The sequence below is a fragment of the Nomascus leucogenys genome, chromosome 2 (genome assembly GCF_006542625.1).
Source record: "Nomascus leucogenys isolate Asia chromosome 2, Asia_NLE_v1, whole genome shotgun sequence".
NCBI classification, from domain to species: domain Eukaryota; kingdom Metazoa; phylum Chordata; class Mammalia; order Primates; family Hylobatidae; genus Nomascus; species Nomascus leucogenys.
Genome location: NC_044382.1, coordinates 51,917,771 through 51,934,004, shown reverse-complemented (window position 1 = coordinate 51,934,004; position 16,234 = coordinate 51,917,771). Strand labels below are relative to the sequence as shown.

The 16,234-nt window shown below is 47.6% G+C and overlaps 1 protein-coding gene and 1 non-coding gene across 4 annotated transcripts in view; one reads left to right on the top strand and one right to left on the bottom strand.

The window, feature by feature from the left end:
* SLC7A6 (solute carrier family 7 member 6) overlaps nucleotides 1–16,234 on the top strand; it is a 39,696-nt gene that overhangs the window by 10,370 nt on the left and 13,092 nt on the right. For all 3 annotated transcript variants that reach the window (XM_004087302.3, XM_030794981.1, XM_030794984.1), the window contains 2 exons: nucleotides 1,675–2,233; nucleotides 14,938–15,063. In XM_004087302.3, the coding sequence (XP_004087350.2) occupies nucleotides 1,711–2,233; nucleotides 14,938–15,063 (649 nt within the window). In that variant the 5' untranslated portion in view covers nucleotides 1,675–1,710. The remainder of the gene's footprint in view (nucleotides 1–1,674; nucleotides 2,234–14,937; nucleotides 15,064–16,234) is intronic.
* On the bottom strand, nucleotides 11,434–11,539 carry LOC115831834. The gene has a single exon (XR_004027326.1). It is a non-coding gene; the product is annotated as a U6 spliceosomal RNA (small nuclear RNA).

Genomic DNA, 16,234 nt, shown 5'->3' with positions numbered 1-16,234 from the left:
GCCTCACTGAAGCAGAGGTCGGCTGCCTCCACTCCTGGGACTGGGGGAAGGCTTGACTAGGGCCTGGGAGGAGCTTTTTGACTTGGGCTCAGGTCCGGACTTGAAGGGGTTTGGGACAGGGAAAGCAGGAGTTTTGGGTGGGGACTGTGGAGATCAGCATTTTCCCTAAGAACTACTCACTCTTGACTCTCTGTGGTTTCCTTGCTCTGAGCTCCATGAGGCCAGGTTCGGGCACATCACATACACATTTGTTGAACAGATAAGAGACTTCTGGAAAGATGATGTGCTTGCCGATCCTGTTCCTATTGCTGATTCTTGGAGGTTATCTCTGTGACCTTAAAGGACTAACTCATGGGTGGGAATCAAATGGCCCACCAGATTTCTTCTGAAGATGAGATGGGATCAAGGGATCAGAAGTGTGACTGGCACAGGAGTTGAGGGAGGGAGAAGATCACGCTGGGTGCAGGGTCAGGAAGGTGCTTATTTTCCTTTGATAGATTCTGGGTCCTTCATAGGTAGGTTAATGTGGAATCCAACATGAGGGCATGCTGGGGAAGAAAGCAAATACACCAATGGCAAATTAGCCCTGGGTCGGGATGCCCCTGGATGCCCTTTTTCCACCCTGTCTTATTACGTAACCCTTCTCTTTTGGGTACTTTGGAAAAAGAAAGATGTTGAATGGGCAAGCAGCAACATGGGAAAGTAAGGTAGGTGTTGCAGACACAGTGATACACAGGCATGTATTTTTTTTTTTTTTTTTTTGAGACCGAGTCTCGCTCTGTTGCCAGGCTGTAGTGCAGTGGCGTGATCTTGGCTCACTGCAACCTCTGACTCCCTGGTTCAAGCGATTCTCCTGCCTCAGCCTCCTGAGTGGGGATTACAGGTATGTGTCACCATGCCCAGCTAATTTTTGTATTTTTAGTAGAGATGGGGTTTCACCGTTTTGGCTAGGATGGTCTCGATCTCCTGACCTTGTGATCCGCCTACCTCGGCCTCCCAACGTGCTGGGATTACAGGTGGGAGCCACTGCGCCCTACCAGGCGTGTATTTTCATGAGGGACTTCCCCTTGGTTTAGTCACTACAATGATGATGTGCCCCTATCTTAGCATCTTTCTCGCCCTTCCCATCACCTCCTCATGTTCTGTACTGGCCTGAGAATAGCTGCAGACGTCTCCATGTCTCGCTGGATATTGCAGAAGTCCCAGTTTATGTTTGGGTAGAGGTGAGTAGGCAGGATTACCTGGATATGGACAGTGAGAAGCCTTTCAGGCTGGTGATGACTGTGTACCAGGTACAGAGACTCTGGTCTTCTCTGCAGGGCAGGTTTTTGGGTTTTAAGCTGGTGAGAACAGAGCAGAAATCCATAACTCAGGGAGAATCCAATCGTTGGACAAATTTAATGCCAGCCTACTCTGGGCTGCAAGACAGGTATTTGTCATTGGAAGTCGTCATCATATCATGCCTGAGCTCTCATGGCGTCTTTCTTGGGAGCAGTGAAGGTCTACCCACTTCTATTTCCCTGTGTCCTATGGTGGGAACTGAGACAGGCCTATTGTAGTTCGGGCTGTGTGCATGGCATGCTGTCCCTAAATAGGAAGTGGGCAGGGAAATCTGGTCTAAATAGAGCCTCACTAGCTCCTGCCCTAGACTGACATACTTGTATTCTTTGCCAGGCCACAGTAAACACAGGTGTGCAGGAACTGTTTGTCATGGAAGCCAGGGAGCCTGGGAGGCCCACACCCACCTACCATCTTGTCCCTAACACCAGCCAGTCCCAGGTGGAAGAAGATGTCAGCTCGCCACCTCAAAGGTCTTCTGAAACTATGCAGCTGAAGAAGGAGATCTCCCTGCTGAATGGGGTCAGCCTGGTGGTGGGCAACATGATCGGCTCAGGGATCTTTGTCTCACCCAAGGGTGTGCTGGTACACACTGCCTCCTATGGGATGTCGCTGATTGTGTGGGCCATTGGTGGGCTCTTCTCTGTTGTGGGTGCCCTTTGTTATGCAGAGCTGGGGACTACCATCACCAAGTCGGGAGCCAGCTACGCTTACATTCTAGAGGCCTTTGGGGGCTTCATTGCCTTCATCCGCCTGTGGGTCTCACTGCTAGTTGTTGAGCCCACCAGTCAGGCCATCATCGCCATCACCTTCGCCAACTACATCATCCAGCCGTCCTTCCCCAGCTGTGATCCCCCATACCTGGCCTGCCGTCTCCTCGCTGCTGCTTGCATATGTAAGTGGGGGCTGAGATTGGGAGCATGTTGGGGGGTGGGGGGTACTATAATAATGGTACTTTAGGCCAGGCGCCGTGGCTCATGCCTGTAATCCCAGCACTTTGGGAGGCTGAGGCGGGCGGATCACCTGAGGTTGGGAGATCGAGACCAGCCTGACCAACATGGAGAAACTCTGTCTCTACTAAAAATACAAAATTAGCTGGGCATGGTGGCGCATGCCTGTAATCCCAGCTACTCAGGAGGCTGAGGCAGGAGAATTGCTTGAACCTGGGAGGCGGAGGTTGTGGTGAGCAGAGATCACGCCATTGTACTCCAGCCTGGGTAACGAGCAAAACTCTGTCTCCAAAAAAAAAAAAAAAAAAAAAAAAAGATACTTTATATTTGAATAGCATATTTTGCATTTTGGAGGGGAGGGAGGCTTCTTACCTTTTGAGGAAGTAATTTTACCAGTCATTTGGTCCTGAGAGATAAGTAAGCATAAAGGATGGGGATGGGAGAAGTTTGAATCTGTTCGTGGCTTTGGTGCCTCATATTCCTCCTCTCTTGGCTGCCCTTGTTCTATTTTGTGGTCTGTGTGACAGGTTGGGGCATGTCTTTTATTTGTCTTGACAGCTGTTTTGATTGAAGTCAACATCACTAGTTGTAAGCCCAGAAAAAAACCCCACCAGTGTTGAGGCCTTTATTCTGTTGCTAAAGGAAAAAAAATAAAGAGTTCTTTCATTTCCCAGATTTTTATCTTAAACCAGTTAAAGTCATCAGTGAGAAAATAGGCTTCACTAGACTGTGGGAGTCCTACGGTGTTAAACCTCAGGCCCATAGGACCCTTTCCTGTCTGCTGTTGCTGCTCTTTGTGGCTTGCTCTGAGCAGCAGGTATGACAACAAAACGCCTTTTCTTCCTAGTGTATCAGACTTCTTTACACTGACTTTGTAAACAAGCTCTGTCTGCGGCCACATTTGAGTTTCTGCAGATAGAACCTGAGAGATCCCAGTCGATCCCTCTTTATTTTCCTTCTTCCCTTACGGGGTAGTAAGGAGAAAAGATTGCAGTGAATTTACCCAGCCTTGCAGAACTAGTGTTTTAAATGAGAAAGGCCCAGAATTCTATGTTCCTTAGCACTGTACTGCCAGAGGTACTTAATAATATTCTGTTCTTTCCACATCTCTGCTTGCAAAAGCATTGGCAGTATATGCAGTTTATCCAGTGTTAAAAATAGCCTGAGAGTACCTTGGAGTTAGCAATAAAGGACTGTAGAATACCCATGCCTCTTGACTTTATGGAATTTGTTAAAGACAAATTAAAGGGAAAACCCTCCATATTCCTTGGGATAGTGAGGGGGAAACACATACCCTTAGGATTAGGGAAGGCGGCTGCTCAGCTATATGTCTGATAGGCTTTGGCTAGGGAGACTCTGGTCTGACTGAGCTTTCTAAAAAAGGGAATAATTTTCTGATTATAAAATATGTTTATTAGGCCAGGCATGGTGGCTCACGCCAGTAATCCCAGCACTTTGGGACGCTGAGGTAGGAGGATTGCTTGAGCTCAGGAATTTGAGACCAATCTGGGCAACATCAACATGGTGAGACCCTGTCTCTACAAAAAATCAAATTAGCTGGGCATGTTGGTGTATGCCTGTGGTCCCAGCAATTCAGGAGGCTGAGATGGGAGGATCTCTTGAGCCCGGGAGGTCAAGGCTACAGTGAGCTATGATCACGCCACTGCACTCCAGCCTGGGTGACAGAGCAAGACCCTGTCTCCAAAAGAAACAAAACAAAACAAAAAAAACCTCACAAAGCATGTTTATTTAGAAAATTAAATTACTCTTAAGTCATCCAAAATCTACCACCAAAAGAAGAGTACTTTTTTTTTTTTGAGATGGAGTCTTGCTCTGTTGCCCAGGCTGGAGTACAATGGCACAATCTCGGCTCACTCCAACCTCTGCCTCCTGGGTTCAAATGATTCTCTTGCCTCAGCCTCCTGAGTAGCTGGGATTACAGGTGCCTGCCACCACACCCAGCTAATTTTTGTATTTTTAGTAGAGAGGGGGTTTCACCATGTTGGTCAGGCTGGTCGAGAAGAGTACTTTTATTTATTTATTATTTATTTATTTTTTTGAGATGGAGTCTTGCTCTGTCGCCCAGGCTGGAATGCAGTGGGGTGATCTTGGCTCACTGCAAGCTCTGCCTCCCAGGTTCACGCCATTCTCCTGCCTGAGCCTCCCAAGTAGCTGGGACTACAGGCGCCCGCCACCACGCCCGGCTAATTTTTTTGTAGTTTTTTAGTAGAGATGGGGTTTCACTGTGTTAGCCAGGATGGTCTTGATGTCCTGACCTCATGATCCGCCCACCTTGGCCTCCCAAAGTGCTGGGATTACAGGCGTGAGCCACCGTGCCCAGCCAAGAAGAGTACTTTTAATAGTTTGATAGTGTACTTTCTTTCTTTTGTAGACTTGGCACTATACTTTGCTTATAATTTTATATTCTGCTTTCTAAACTTAGTACATCACAAGCTTTTCCCCATTTCATAAAATGTTCTTCAAAAGCAACACTTTTTAGTGTTTTTTTTTTTTTTTTCTTGAGACGGAGTTTCGCTCTTGTTGCCCAAGCCAGAGTACAATGGCATGATTTTGGCTCACTGCAACCTCTGCCTCCCGGCTCAAGTGACTCTCCTGCCTCAGCCTCCCGAGTAGCTGGGATTACAGGTGCGCTCCACCACGCCTGGCTAATTTTTTGTATTTTTAGTAGAAACAGGGTTTCACCATGTTAGCCAGGCTGGTCTTGAACTCCTGACCTCAGATGATCCACCTGCCTCAGCCTCCCAGAGTGCTGGGATTACAGGTGTGAGCCACGGTGCCCGGCCTAGTGTTTTTTAATTAAAAGGTAAAACATAGATTTTACAGATAATTTTAAAAATACAGAAAAATAGAAAAAATTAAGAATCACCCGTGATTTTACCTCCTACAGTACTCTTGTTACTATTTTTTAATTAAAAAAATTTTTTTTTTGAGATGGAGTTTCACCCTTGCTATCCAGGCTGGAGTGCAATGGCATGATCTCGGCTCATGGCAACCTCCGCCTCCTGGGTTCAAGCGATTCTCCTGACTCAGCCTCCCGAATAGCTGGGATTTCAGGCATGTGCCACCACACCTGGCTAATTTTGTATTTTTAGTAGCGACAGGGTTTCTCCATGTTGGTCAGGCTGGTCTTGAACTCCTGACCTCAGGTGATCTGCCCACCCGGCCTCCCAAAGTGCTGGGATTATAGGTGTGAGCCCCCACGCCTGGCCTATCTATTATTATTATTATTTTTTTTTTTCTTTTTTGAGACAGAGTCTTGCTCTGTCGCCTAGGCTGGAGTACAGTGGCGCGATCTCTGCTCACTGCAACCTCTGGCTCACTGCATCCTCTGCCTCCCAGGTTCAAGAGATTCTCCTGCCTCAGCCTCCCGAGTAGCTGGGAATATAGGCGCGCACCACCATGCCCAGCTAATTTTTGTATTTTTAGTAGAGACGGGGGTTTCACCATGTTGGTCAGGATGGTCTTGATCTCGTGACCTCGTGATCCGCCTGCTTTGGCCTCCCAAAGTGCTGGGATTACAGGCGTGAGCCACCATGCCCAGCCATAAATACCTTTTGAGGTCATCTTTTCTTGTAGGTTGTATACTGCTTTATAAAATTAAAAAAAAAATTAATATTGGCTGGGCATGGTAGCTCATGCCTTTTGTAATTCCAGCACTTTGGGAGGCTGAGGAGGGAGGATCACTTGAGCACAGGAGTTTGATACCAGCCTGGGCAACAAAGCAAGACCCCCACCTCTAAAAAAAAAATAATTAGCCAGGCATGGTGGCAGTGACAGTGGTGTGCATCTGTAATCCTAGCTACTCGGGAGCCTGAGGAGGGAGGATCCCTTGAGCCCAGAAATTCAAGGTTGCAGTGAGCTATGATCATGCCACTGCACTCCAGCCTAGGTGACAGAATGAGACTTTGTCTCAAAAAAAAAATTTCATATTTAATCTCTTTCATCAGATACTCTTAGAAAACATGGTTTGAAGATACATAAGCAATCTCCAGGCAGTATAGTATAGTAGTTAGGATTGCAGGCCTCCATGCCAGACTGGATTTAATTTTCAGCTTTATCATTGACCAACTGTTGATCTTGGGGAGTTAACTAATTGCTGCCTCGATTTTCTCTTTTATTTTTATTTGAGACAGAGTCTTGCTTTGTTGCCCAGGCTGGAGGGCAGTGGCTCAATCTTGGCTCACTGCAACCTCCACCTCCCAGGTTCAAGTGATTCTCCTGCCTCAGCCTCCCAAGTAGCTGGGTTTACAGGTGCGAGCTACCATGCCTGGCTAATTTTTATATTTTTAGTAGAGATGGGGTTTTACCATATTGGCCACACTGGTCTTGAACTCCTGAGCTCAAGTGATCTGCCCACCTTGGCCTCCCAGAGTGCTGGGATCATAGGTGTGAGCCTGTAAGTGTGGGCTGGCCAGCCTCTTTCATTCAACATGTACTTTCATCCAGATTCCTCGGGATCTGAATTCCTGCAGGCTTTCTATCCTAGAAGCACTGGCTTTTCCAGAATCCAGGCCTGAGGGCAAGAACTTGCTTGTCATAGTAATAATGGCCAAGTCCTAAAACCATATTCTCTTCTGACTAGGGTAGGCTTTAAGGTTCAGCTTACTTCCCTTCTTGGAACTTAGGTTGCAGTATCAGGCTTTCAACAGAGCTAGGATATGCTGAGAGAGTCTCCTTGAGTAGAGGCGGCAGTGGGAACAACATGGTTTCAGGAGACATAAATTGCATGAAACCAATGAGGTTATTTGGGGGAAAAAAACCAAAGGTCTGCACTGAATCTAGGGTAAGACTTCGGTAGGATAGGAGAATTAAGTTAGTCTTGAAATTGAGGCATGAGAGGGGTCCCGCTTGTTGGTTGGGAGACTGCCTAAACAAGTTATGGCCACGCCATTCTAGACACTTAAAGTTCCATCCTAGAAGGGAGGGCCCAGGAAGTCTGTATATAACCAACTCTAGGGCAGAGGCTGCAAGCCGGTGGCCCGTGAGCCAGACTTGGGCCCCAGAGATAGATTTGTTTGGTTTGTGGTATTGTAAATAATTTTGAATTAGTTGCCAACATTTGAAAATCAGGACTTGCCTTTTCTCTTTAAAAATCAAAAGTTCGGGCATCGTTGGACCCAAATTCCTGCCTGATAAAATAAGCTGGATTTCAGCAGTTGTAGCTCCTTTAAAAAAAAAAAAATTTTTTTTTGTTTATTTAAAAGGAGTATCCCTATGTTGCCCAGGCTGGTCTCAAACTCCTGGCTCAAGTGATGCTCCCGCCTCAGCCTCCCCCAGTGTTGGGATTACAGGCGTGAGCCGCTGTGGAGGGCTATGGCTCTTTTTTTTGTTTGTTTTTTTTGAGACAGAGTCTCGCTCTGTCACCCAAGCTGGAGTGCAGTGGCGCGATCTTGGCTCTCTGCAAGCTCCGCCTCCCAGGTTCACACCATTCTTCTGCGTCAGCCTCCTGAGTAGCTGGGACAACAGGTGCCTGCCACCACACCTGGCTAATTTTTTGTATTTTTAGTAGAGACGGGTTTCACCATGTTAGCCAGGATGGTCTCGATGTCCTGACCTCATGATCTGCCCACCTCGGCCTCCCAAAGTGCTGGGATTACAGGCGTGAGCCACCGCGCCCGGCCGGCTGTGGCTCTTTTTAAATGGAGTATGGACTCCCCAAACCACTGTAGTCCTCCACTTCTTGTATTATACCCAGATTTTCTTGCCTTTGCTCACTCATATTACTTTCCTGGCCCCTGACGGCACTGCACTTTCAGATCCTGGCTTTCTGGCTGTACCCCATCCCATTCCCAGGTTATACTGGCAAGGAGATCCAAGCAGCTTTTGGCAGATTTTAGGCTATTTTATTTTACCTACTAATTATCCTAGAACAGTGGTTCTTAGCCAGAGGGGAGTTTATCTTCCAGGAGACATTTAGCAATATCTGGAGACACTTTTGGTTGCAATAACTCCTGGGAGGGGGTGCTTTTTGCTTCTAATGGTAGAGGTCAGGGGTGCTGCTGAACATACCACCATGCACAGAACAGCTTCTCATAATAAAGACTTACTTGGCCTAAAATGTCAATAGTGCTGAGGTTGAGAAACTCTGTCTTAAGGGTGCACTCTGTTCATATGTATTCTGGGGTTTTGGAATCTTATGTGGTGAGGCAGGGCCACAGGCTGCTGACTGAACTCAGTAAGTTTAGGGGCTCATACTCACTTGTGAGACTAATGGGGAGAAATGTTGGTTCTTGAGGTAGGTACATAGGGTCTCCTCTTTGCCTAGGTGACCAGCAGGATTCACAGTAACCCAGGTGCCCAGTATTATAAGAGTACTTGATTTGACTGCAGAAGGGTGATGTTTTTGCCTTGAGTGTTGTCAGCCCATTTAGCTTTGTGGGCTTTGACCTCGGGATCCTCCCTCTTGTGTAGGCTCATACACATCAATGGGAAGTATTTGCTTTGAAGATGTCAACATGGAAGTAGTTCATTGCTGACACAGCAGCATCAAAGCCCAGTGCCTGCTCACAGCTGAGACTCCATTCCCCCTGAGTTTGTTTGGCAAGGGTGACAGTGAGCAGGAGGAAGAGAAGCAGGGAAACTGGGAAGGATGAGACTGGAGGGAAGAAGAAACACTGTATAATCCCTGAATATCCATTGTTTCCATGCTTTCCTGCTTTCTTGGGCCCAGGCCTGGTCAGAGTTCTCAGTACAGAAGACACGCTCCTCATTTTGGCTAGTTGCTATGGACAGACAGCTTTCTTGTTCTGAGAGTGACACGGGGCTAGGGAGGACTGGGTCTTGATCATAGTTGTTTCAAGACTCCAACGCTATATATTGTTTGAATGCTTTCATAATGGGACTAAATGTATTTGTGTAATTAAAAACAAAGACACTGGCCAGGCTCAGTGGCTCATGCCTGATAATCTCAGCAGTTTGGGAGGCCAAGGCAGCAGGATCACTTGAGCCCAGGAGTTCATGACCAGCTTGGGCAACATAGCAAGAACTCGTCTCTTAAAAAACAAAATAAAACAAAAAACCACAAAAAAACAAGGCTACTTTAAAAAAAGACACATACATTACATATTTATATACATCCCAGGAGGTAGCTACTGATTCTGGGATCCCCATTTGGAAGGGTTTACCTCCCCTGGAGTGTTGGAGAGCATTTCGCTCCTGAATGTCTTGTAGTTAGTTGTCCCCTCCCTACCCTGCCTTTCTTCCTTCCGCATTTTTTTTTTTTAGACGGAGTCTCACTCTGTTGCCCAGGCTGGAGTCCAGTGGCGTGTTCTTGGCTCACTGCAACCTCTGCCTCCCGGGTTCAAGCGATTCTTCTGCCTCAGCCTGCCGATTAGCTGGGACTACAGGCACACGCCACTATGCCCAGCTAATTATTTTGTATTTTTAGTAGAGACGGGGTTTCACCATACTGGCCAGGCTAGTCTCGAACCCTTGACCTTGTGATTTGCCTGCCTCGGCCTCCCAAAGTGCTGGGATTACAGGCGTGAGCCACCGTGCCCGGCCTTTCTTCCACATTTTTGTTGTTATTTTTTGTTTAAGGTTGCACTCCTTTGTCCTTGAATGCCCCTTTATAACACTCAGCCTGTCTGGGAGGAATTGGAAGGTTTCCCTCCGCTCTCTGTTGCCTGTGGGAAAAGAGAGTTGTGACTACTGTCAGCGTAGCTGGGAGTACAACTTCAGATTGCCAGGCCATCTCCTCATCAGAAAGAGAGTATGAAAGGCACAGTTCTGCCAGAGGGTGCATATGTTATTCACTATTAACCTGGGTTTCAGACAACAGAAAACCTTCAGCAGCATGGCTCAAACATGTTGATGTTTGCTTCTCTCACATGTTAAAAGGAGGCAGTGTGGGTTGGATGACTTCAGTTCTTCAGAGAGCCAGGTTTATTCCTTCTGTCTTCTGCCATCCTCAGCCTGTGACTTCTAGCTGGTGGTCCAGGATGGTTACTGAAGCTCTAGCTGTCATGTCTGCACTGTAACTGACAGGAAGGACAAAGACACTGCCTTCCCCATTTAAAGACACTTTCTGAGGTCTTATATGAAATATTTGCATACATCCTGGGAGAAAACCTGGTTGCACAGCCATACCTACCTGCAGGAGAGGCTGGGAAATGTCAGCTTTATTTTGGACAGCCATGCCTTCAGCTAAAATTTCTATTACGAAGGAAAAAGGGAAGAACAGATAGAGGAAGATAACTAGCCGTGTCTGCCACAGAGACTTTGGGGATTTGTTTCTGCTTTGGCTTTCAGTCTGGATCTGCCATTCGAGTACTCCTTTCTCAGCAATAAGCTCCCAGAGAGCCTTGAAGACCCTCACATGGGTCCCACGCTCATTGGTGCAGCCTTGTCCAGCAAGGAAATGAGATCAGGAGAAGAGGGAAGGCTTGGATGTTTTAATTGTGGTAGCTGAATCTTAGCATCTGGCTTTAAGGCCCAGTTGTTGACTTTGTTTGAACTCTGATAGTTTATGGTAAGCTAGGGGGGCTGGGAGTTCTGGGAAGCAATAGAGGAGTAAGGATCAGATGGTGAAATTTTGTTTCTTAATTAGAATCAGGAGAACAGTCAAGGGACTTGGCTTCTGCTTGACAGACTGTTCTAGGAGCTTTCTGTTCTCTGGCAGGGCTGAGAGTAGGGTGAGGCAAGCGAGGTGCCTGGGGTCAGCGTTGAAGGGCGTACTCACTCTCAGGTTCCGGCATGTGGTCCCCTTAGAGTGAGTGCCTCCTTAAATTTTGTGCCCTAGGTGCCTCCTAGCTTCACACTGCCCTGGCTCTGCCTTCTGGTGCTACATTGTTGCTAATGAACTTTATTTATTTATTTATTTATTTATTTATTTATTTATTTATTGAGATGGAGTCTCGCTCTCTCACCCAGGCTGGAGTGCAGTGGCGCGATCTCGGCTTGCTGCAAGCTCCGCCTCCCGGGTTCACGCCATTCTCCTGCCTCAGTCTCTCCGAGTAGCTGGGACTACAGGTGCCCACCACCACGCCCGGCTAATTTTTTGTATTTTTAGTAGAGACGGGGTTTCACCGTGTTAGCCAGGATGGTCTTGATCTCCTGACCTCGTGATCCGCCTGCCTCGGCCTCCCAAAGTGCTGGGATTACAAGCGTGAGCCACCGCGCCCGGCCGAACTATTTTTATTTTTAAACAAATTCTTTAAAATTTTTTCAGGGGCCATGCTAATCTTCTTTGCATCGTTCCAATTTTAGTATATGTGCGCTGAAGTGAGCACGAACTATTTTTATCTAGAAAAAGGGCTATGTTCACGGTAAGCCATAGAGTGGAAAAAGTCTCCCTCCCTCTCCACAGCTTTAGTCTTTCTCCCCAGAGGAGCCACTCTGACCAGGTGCTTTTGTATCCTTCCAGCTGGTCTATTGGAATGGACTCTGCAGGCATTTACAAGCAGCCTTCTTTATTCATTAGTTTAGCACATGGTTGAATTTCCACTGTGTGTAATATTTACCTGTGCACAGAGAGGACCAAACCTGTAGGACATTTATGGCAGGATAGAAGGAGGGAGAAGGATCAGAAGTGAGACCCAGTGCCTGTTAGTGGGTCTGAGGAGTGTATCAGCTTCTCTTCCCCTTGGAGCTGCAAACCAGACGCACAGTTAGCACTGCCAGGATATTATCAGCCAGTCTCTTTCTCCATGTTTATTTCCACCTTTTTGTGTTTCTCTCCTTTTGTCCTCTTCTCTCTGTCTCTGCCTCCTTGTCTCTTATCTCTCACCCCTCTATCTCTGTCTTCTGTGTATTTTCTCGTTTTTTTTTTTTGAGACAAGTTCTCACTCTGTTGCCCTGGCTGGAGTGCAATGACTATTCACAGATGCTATTACAGTGCACTATAGGCCCGGACTCCTGGGTCCAGCAGTTCTCCCACCTCAGCCTCCCACACAGTTGGGACTCCAGGTGTGCACCGCTGCCCTGGCCCCTGTCTGTCTTTTTGTCTAAGCTGCATGCCCTCCCACTTCTGCTTCTTTTTGTGTTCTGCTTCCTTTCTCTACTTACTTGTGGTTTCTGTCCCTTTGTTACTAAGGGCTTGTATGTGACTTTGACTTGCTGTAGCTCCTGACCCTTCTGCCCATTACTGTTAGATTCAGTTTCTTGGTATTCCAACTCTGTGTTTCTGGGAGAGGCAATATAACAGGCTCAACTTGGGTCCCGTGTCTGGCTCCATCAGTCATGATAGGGAAGGGGGAGCAATTCCCAAGAAGGAGCTGGACAGGTACTTCAAAACATGGCTACTGTACTATATAGGGGCCTATGGATTACTGGTACCTATTAACTAGGTAATCCTTATGTTAGTTGATTGAGGCTTAACCCCATACAGGTAGCTTTGATCATCAGGGTAGGTCCCTAGGAAGACCTGCCAGCAGCATGCATTTCTTTGGGCTGCTTCTACTCTCCCATTTGACCACTGTCTCCCTACTCCCACATCATGATTGACTAGTAAGCACCTGTGTTACTTGCCAGTGTACTGAGTGAAAGCTCTTTGAAGCCATTGAGCCTGCCACCTGCCACCTGTGTTCATTTTCACAGGCTGGCTGTAGGCACTTCTCTCCATTTGAATGGAAGAATATCCAACTTTCTGACAATTTGCCTTGCCCCAGGGAATTGGAAGTTAGAGTGAAAATCTTACCACCTTGGTTCCAACCAGGGTTTATCAGTGCCCCTCTTTGCTTGGCGATGAGCTTAAGAAAACAACATGGCCAGGCGCAGTAGCTCATGCCTGTAATCCTAATACTTTGGGAGGCTGAGGCAGGAGGATCGCTTGAGCCCAGGAGTTCCAGACCAGCCTGGGCAACATAGCAAGACCTCTGTCTCTACAAAATAATTTTTTTTTTAATTAGCTGGGTGTGGTGGTGTGCACCTGTGGTCCCAGCTAATAGGAGGTTGAGGTGGGAAGATCACTTGAGCCCTGGACATCGAGGCTGCAGTGAGCTGTGATCGCGCCCACTCCAGCCTGGATGACAGAGGAAGACCCTGTCTCAAAAAAAAAAAAAAAAAAAAAGAAGGAAAGAAAGAAAATAAAATTATATACTGCTGTTACCTTCTGAGAATTTGTGATATTGGGAGAAGCATGACCCAATCACCTGAGGGAGAGACTTGAGACAGGTGTCTACATGATGATAGCATAGACACTGACCTGTGCTAAGAAGCAGGAATGCCATGTGGTTCAGGAGAGAAAGAGCTCAGAGAGGGGCTAGGTGGTGTATTTAGAGAAGGTTTTACAGAGGAAGAGGAAGCGGGGGCTGAACTAGACCTTGAAAGTGGGAGTTGCTGTTGGCTATGGCAGGAAGAGGAGGGGAGGACGTTTCTTTTTATGTGTGTGTACGGTACAAATAAGAGAGAAAGTCTGGCTGAAGGAGAGAGTGCAAAGTGGGTAGGAGTAAGTGGAGTTGGCCTAGAGGATGGGCCCAAAAGATTTTGTAGTAAGATTTGAGGTGCACATAAAAGTTCTATTTTTGGATGCTAGAGGCAGTACTCACAGATGTCACTGCATTCCTTCTTGCTGGATATTTTTCTTATGTCGTCCCCATGGATCAGTCATTGTTTAGCAGGAGCAAAGTGCCGGGGGTCTCAGCACAGGACCCAGATGTCACTGAGGTGTGTGAGGAGCTAGAACTTAAGGCCACGTGAGCCTATGGTGCGCTTCTCCATGGACTTCATTGAGAATTGGGAGGTATGGGTAGGAATGAGGGTGGAAGCGATCAGTGGGCTTGGGAATGTGAACTTAGAAATGGTAGTTAGCTTCTCTCAGCCTCAGTTTCCTCATCCATAAAATGGGAATAGGAATATCTGTATTTTGGAGTCGTGAGAATCGATGGAGAGGTGTATGTGAAATTGTCAGGCATATAACAGACTTTTCTTTTTCTTTCTTTTTTTTTTTTTTTGAGACAGGGTCTTAGTCTGTCATCAGGCTGGAGTGCACGGCTCACTGCTGCCTCAACCTCCTAGGCTCAAGTGACCCTCCCTCCTCAGCCTCCTGAGTAGCTGGGACTACAGGTGTGCACCACCATGCCCAGCTAATTTTTGTATTTTTTGTAGGGACAGGGTTTCTCCATGTTGCCCAGGCTGGTCTCTAACTCCTGGGCTCACATGATCCATCTGCCTCAGTTTCCCAAAGTGCTGGGATTACAGGTGTGAGCCACTGCACCTGGCCTCATTTTTACACTTAATGCAAAACACTGTCTCTCTAATTTCTTAGGTAACCTGCCATCTGCATTCAAATTTACCTCACTTACTGATGAGTTTCTTTTGGCCATGAAGAGGTCTTGTGTCTCCTGTGGTTTGGAACCTTGGGAGTCTGGGTGGGAAAGAGTGGGTGAAATCACCCATCCCTGGGCCTGGGGGGGATTCCCAGAAATGGTGCTGGCCATCAGGATGTATAAGTATGTGTTCACGAATGCCTTCATATCCTTGAGTGCCAGTAGTGATGGACATGCCTGTGTGCTGTCAGCTGGGGCGGGTGCAGGGTGTCCCCTCACTTGCCAGTTTGCCTTGTTCTGACTGGTCCATTGGCCCCTTTGCCTTAGGCAGGAAGGTCAGAAAGGGTGCTCTCTGTAAAGAGGGGTTGGGCCCCTGTTCCCTCAACTCAAGTCTGCCAGTGACTTTGTGGTTTTCCTCCTAGGTCTGCTGACATTTGTGAACTGTGCCTATGTCAAGTGGGGCACACGTGTGCAGGACACGTTCACTTACGCCAAGGTCGTAGCGCTCATTGCCATCATTGTCATGGGCCTTGTTAAACTGTGCCAGGGTAAGTGGTGGGAAGGGGGTACCACCAAGAGTTCCTCTGGATTCCCTGAGGAGGACATGGGGACTCTGTTAGCTTCACTGCTCAGCTGTTTCTGTGTACATGCTAGCATGTGTCAGTGAGTGCAAGAGATGGGAGTAGATTTCTTTCTGGGCTTTTTGGGCCAGGATGGCTTGGCCAAGTGGACATGAGTCAGCCTCTCCCTCAGGGCTGGTTTCCTTTGGTGGAGGTTGGGAGCATTGCAGGAAGCCAGCCAAGGGCCTAGGAGCTCCCGAAGCTTGGGTCATGATTGGGTCATAAAAGTAATCTGTGGGGATAGAGTGGCTCCTGTTTGTGGTCTGTGACTGCCAAGCTACAAGTAGGAAGACTGGGCCCTCCTTGAGACAGGTGGCAGGGTATATGGAGCTGGAAGTGGGGTATGGAAATGGGTGGTTATTTTGCAGCCTTTACTTTTCATCTGGACTTGTATTCAGCAATCCCTCCCCAAGTCAGCTCTCAGAAAAATATTAAAATATTGTGAAATTGGCAGTGTCTTTCCTAAATGTTGGCTTTAGAAAGCTTTTCGTTCCTGGATCAGAGAGGACTGGCAGTGAGGGTAACAGGCCTACCAAGATCTCATGAGCCCTAGAGAGGTCTTGAGGTGTCTTTAGTTACAGATATCTCAATCATTTCACAGCCCAGTTCTCTAGGTCATCAGTCCCTAAATGTGGCTGTGTACAGTCACCCAGGTAGCTGAGACCCTAATCTCAAATCTATTGGATCACATTCTGGTTGGTTTGGAGTCTAAAAAGCTGTGCTTTTAAGAATTGCCCTTGGCCCGGCGCGCTGGCTCACGCCTGATATCCCAACACTTTGGGAGGCTGAGGCGGGTGAATCAGCGGGTCAAGAGTTCGAGACCAGCCTGACCAACATGGAGAAACCCTGTCTCTACTAAAAATACAAAAATTGGCTGGGCATGGTAGTGCGCGCCTGTAATCCCAGCTACTTAGGAAGCTGAGGCAGGAGAATGGCTTGAAAACAGGAGGCGGAAGTTGCAGTAAGCCGAGATTGTGCCACTGCCCTCCAGCCTAGGTGACAGAGCAAGACTCCGTCTCAAAAAAAAAAAAGAATTGCCCTTGTTGGGCTGGGCGCGGTGGCTCACACCTGTAATCTCAGCACTCTGGGAGGCCGGGAG